Source organism: Chondrus crispus, genomic scaffold (genome assembly GCF_000350225.1).
Source record: "Chondrus crispus Stackhouse genomic scaffold, scaffold_430, whole genome shotgun sequence".
NCBI classification, from domain to species: Eukaryota; Rhodophyta; class Florideophyceae; order Gigartinales; family Gigartinaceae; genus Chondrus; species Chondrus crispus.
This window is the reverse complement of record NW_005179350.1, coordinates 1-3,891: the sequence shown is the minus strand read 5'-3', so window position 1 is coordinate 3,891 and position 3,891 is coordinate 1. Positions and strand designations below refer to the sequence as shown.

Sequence of the window (3,891 nt, the reverse complement as noted above, 5' to 3'; positions counted from 1 at the left end):
CCCCCCCCCCCCCCCCCCCCCCCCCCCCCCCACCCTTCACGCCATCCATCCTCTAACATCACCAATTTTCTCCTTGTCTACCTGCGTTCTTCCGCGCCCCGTTCAGGTCACCTCACCTCCGTGGACAACTACATGAATCTGCAGCTGGAAAACTCAGAGGAATGGATCGACGGCGCCATGGCTGACAAGCTTGGCGAGATTCTCATCCGCTGCAACAACGTCCTCTACATCCGCCCCGGTCTAGCCGCAACCGCGTCCGAGCCGGCGGACCACGCTCAGAAAGCGTAACTCGCTCTAGAAACAACGAAAGCCTCTTACTTTGTTCTGTTTTTTTCTTTTCGTTGGCAATGCCTCTCCATCACGCACGGCTACCTATGGCATCTAGGCCGGTAACCTTTGCACACATTTGGCTCCTAATCTAAACCGTTGCCGCCATGGCCGTCTTGTAACTGTCGACGATCTCCAAGAAGGACGGCTGCATGCTGGCCCCACCCACCAAAAACCCGTCGATGTTGCCCTTCTTCGCCAACTCCTCGCAGTTGGCCGGCGACACAGACCCTCCGTACAAAATCCTTGTCGCCTCGGCCACGCCCTTGCCCACGTTCTTCTCCAGCCATTTACGCACGGCGAAATGCACCTCCTCGGCCTGCTCGGGCGTCGCCACCTCCCCGGTCCCAATCGCCCACACCGGCTCGTACGCGATCACGATCTTGCTCCAATCCGACACGGTCGCCGCCAGCGCCGCCAGCTGGCGCTCGCACACGGCCACCGTGTTTCCCGACTGGCGCTCTTCCAGCAGCTCGCCGATGCAGTACATCACGTTGAGCCCCGCCGTCTCCAGCGCGTACTTTGCCTTCTCCGCAATCGTCGCGTCCGACTCCTTGAGCACCGGGTGGTGGCGGCGCTCCGAGTGGCCTAGAATGGTCCAATCGCCGCCGACGTCGGAAATCATGGTGGCATCCAGCTCGCCCGTGTACGCGCCGCCCGCAGAGACCCAGACGTTTTGCGCACTGATGGCGAAGTCGTCGCGAAGGATTTGGCGGGTCGAGTCGAGGTAGATGGCCGGCGGGGCGATGACAACTTCGACGGCGGTCGGGTCCAAGGGAGAGGCGGCGTTGAAGGCCGAGACGAGGTCGGAGATGGCGGCCTTGGTGAGGTTGCACTTCCAGTTGCCACCGACGAGGAATTTGCGCGACGCGGACATGGTGAAGCGCGGGCACGGCGGGCGGCGGGCCGAGCGTGGGCGGTGGACAGACGTTCCTGCCGCATGGGTGAGGCCGGACGTGAGGGCGGTGGAGCCCGAGGTGACGAATGCGGGAGCCGTCATGATGGTGGGAGGTGGAATGGAAGAGGAGTTGGGGACGGAGGGGGAGAGAATGGCGGAATTACGAACGGTGGTAGGGAAGGCAAAGGAGAAGACCATGACGTTTGCAGTGAATGAAAGGAAGGAATGGTTGATCGAAACGAATGGCCAACGAGATCGGAAGCGACGTATGACAAGGCTTTGTCACAGAGTCATCAAGTCCATCCAAACTCTTTGGATCTCCCACTCCGGATCCCGGAGCCGTTTTTTGGACACCGCATCCCGTCTGGACAAAGATGCCACGTGGTATATAGAAACACGTGTATAATCGTGTACACGGCACTTCGCTGCAAGTCGGATCCGAAGTCCTCTTTCTTCCCCTTCTTCCTCCCCTTCTTCCTTCCCTTCTTCCTCCCTTACGATTCCCCCCCCCCCCCATCTCCACCGCATACCTCCACACCACACCGCTCCCCCGATCTTCCCACCGCTCCCCCACGCCTCTCCATGGCATTCTTTTCGCCCCCCGTACTACCCCTGCGGCCCAGCCGCCGCCGCTCCCCCAACCGCTGCACTCCCCGCGCCTCCACCGTCACCGTCCTGGACTACGGCGCCGGCAACGTCCGCTCGCTCGAGAACGCCGTCCGCCTCCTCGGCCACGACATCCACTGGGCGACAACCCCTGCCGACATCGCGAACGCCTCCAAGCTAATCTTCCCGGGCGTCGGTTCCTTCGGCGCCGCGATGCGCAACCTTGAGTCGCGCGGCTTCGTCGACCCTCTGCGCCGCTACCTCGACGCGGACCGCCCGTTCCTCGGCATCTGCCTCGGCCTGCATACGCTCTTCGAGGCCTCGGAGGAGTCGCCGGGCGTCCCGGGCCTCGCCTGGCTCCCGGGCACCGTGCGCCGCTTCAAGGGAGGCGACGGCTTAGCCGTGCCGCACATCGGCTGGAACGTCGCCCAGCCCACAAGGGCATCCCCGCTGCTGGGCGAGGACGAGCTGCAGAGATACTACTTTGTACACTCGTTCTGCGCCGGCCAGGACGTCGCCGCGCGCAATCCGGACGCCGTGCTGGCCACTACCACGCACGGAGAGGAGTACATCTCCATCTTGCAGCGCGGCAGTGTCTGCGCGACGCAGTTCCATCCGGAGAAGTCTGGCGCCGCTGGGATCAAGTTGATACAGAATTTTTTGGAGCGGGATGTCAGCGTGCAAGTGGGTTGGCCCGTGCCGAAGGGGGCGGGGGGGCTCGCGAAGAGGGTGGTCGCCTGTCTGGATGTGCGGGAAAACGACCAGGGGGACTTGGTTGTAACGAAGGGCGATCAGTACGACGTGAGAGAGGAGGATGGGGGGGAGGTGAGGAACCTGGGGAAGCCGGTCGAGCTGGCAAAGAGGTACTTTAAGGAGGGGGCGGATGAGGTGTGCTTTTTGAACATTACGTCGTTCAGGGGCGAGCCGGTGGGCGAGACGGCGATGATCGAGGTGCTGGAGCGGACGTCGCGCGAGGTGTTTGTGCCGTTGTGCATTGGCGGGGGGATTCGGGACTATGTGGACAAGGACGGGCGCAAGTACTCGGCGCTCGACGTGGCGGCGATGTACTTCCGGGCCGGGGCCGACAAGGTGAGCCTGGGGAGCGACGCGGTGTACGCGGCGGAGAAGCTGCTGGCGAGCGGGAGCGAGACGGGGGATGGGGCGTCGTCCATCGAGCGGATCTCAGAGGTGTACGGGGCGCAGGCGGTGGTGATTTCCGTGGACCCGCGCAAGGTGTTTGTCGACAAGGCGGCGGACACAGCACACGCGACGGTGACGCTGGACGACGGGCGCGTGTGCTGGTACCAGTGCACGGTGAAAGGCGGGCGCGAAGGGCGCGACCTGGACGTGGTGCAGCTGGTGACGGCGGCCGAGCGGCTCGGGGCCGGCGAGGTGTTGCTCAACTCCATGGACGAGGACGGGCAGAAGGCCGGGTACGACTTGCAGCTCGTGCGCTTGGTCAAGGAGGCCGTGTCGATACCCGTCATCGCGTCGTCTGGGGCGGGGCGCGCGGAGCACTTTACCGAGTGCTTTGACGAGACTGATGTGCAGGCCGCGCTCGCGGCAGGCATCTTTCACAGGGGCGAGGTGAGCATTGGAGAGGTCAAGCAGCACATGAGAGGGCATGGCACACCGGTCAGGATTGCCGGCGGCTTGGAAGAAGTGCAGGTCGTAGGCGTCGGTAGTTAGCAGAGAGTGAGGTAGCGTCAAGGTTTTGTAGTTTGTACTTTACCGTATACCTTGGAATGGCAGGCATCTCATGGCATCTCGCTTACCTTTACGCAGTCCTGACCCCAGTCCTGACCCTAGTCTTGACCCCAGGCTCGCCGATGCTCGAGATTGGGTCCATACACGAGTACACGTGTACATGGTAAACCTAATCTAATCCCATCTCTACTGTATCTCCCTCGCTCCTCATCCCGCGCCATCCGCTCCCACGCTCCCCACGCCCCGCGATGCCTCCCTCGTCCCTCCTTGCCTGGTGTCTCTCCGCCCCCCTTTCCCTGCTCCCCCATCACCCCCACCAATCTCTATCTATTCTATTCAACTACTTATCATAA

The 3,891-nt window shown here is 62.7% G+C and overlaps 3 protein-coding genes; 2 read left to right on the top strand and 1 right to left on the bottom strand.

Moving 5' to 3' along the window:
* Positions 1–288, top strand: part of CHC_T00010251001 (Sm protein, snRNP core protein, SmF) — a 654-nt gene extending 366 nt beyond the window's left edge. The window contains exon 2 of the mRNA XM_005718941.1: positions 107–288. Within this exon, the coding sequence (XP_005718998.1) occupies positions 107–288 (182 nt within the window). The remainder of the gene's footprint in view (positions 1–106) is intronic.
* A 40-nt stretch (positions 289–328) lies between these two features.
* CHC_T00009545001 (triose-phosphate isomerase) lies at positions 329–1,423 on the bottom strand. XM_005718940.1 is given in 3 exon segments: positions 329–418; positions 419–1,327; positions 1,328–1,423. 1 exon segment carries the CDS (start codon positions 1,325–1,327, stop codon positions 419–421), a length of 909 nt encoding a protein of 302 aa, XP_005718997.1. The 5' UTR covers positions 1,328–1,423; the 3' UTR covers positions 329–418.
* Positions 1,424–1,450: 27 nt separating this feature from the next.
* On the top strand, positions 1,451–3,721 carry CHC_T00001287001 (hypothetical protein). XM_005718939.1 is given in 2 exon segments: positions 1,451–3,520; positions 3,521–3,721. The coding sequence occupies 1 exon segment, from the start codon at positions 1,451–1,453 to the stop codon at positions 3,518–3,520; it is 2,070 nt and encodes a 689-aa protein (XP_005718996.1). The 3' UTR covers positions 3,521–3,721.
* The last annotated feature ends 170 nt before the right edge of the window (positions 3,722–3,891 follow it).

Coding starts and splice junctions, on each gene's coding strand:
- CHC_T00009545001 (XM_005718940.1), bottom strand. CDS start 1,327: ATGACGGCTCCCGCATTCGTCACCTCGGGCTCCACCGCCCTCACGTCC.
- CHC_T00001287001 (XM_005718939.1), top strand. CDS start 1,451: ATGGTTGATCGAAACGAATGGCCAACGAGATCGGAAGCGACGTATGAC.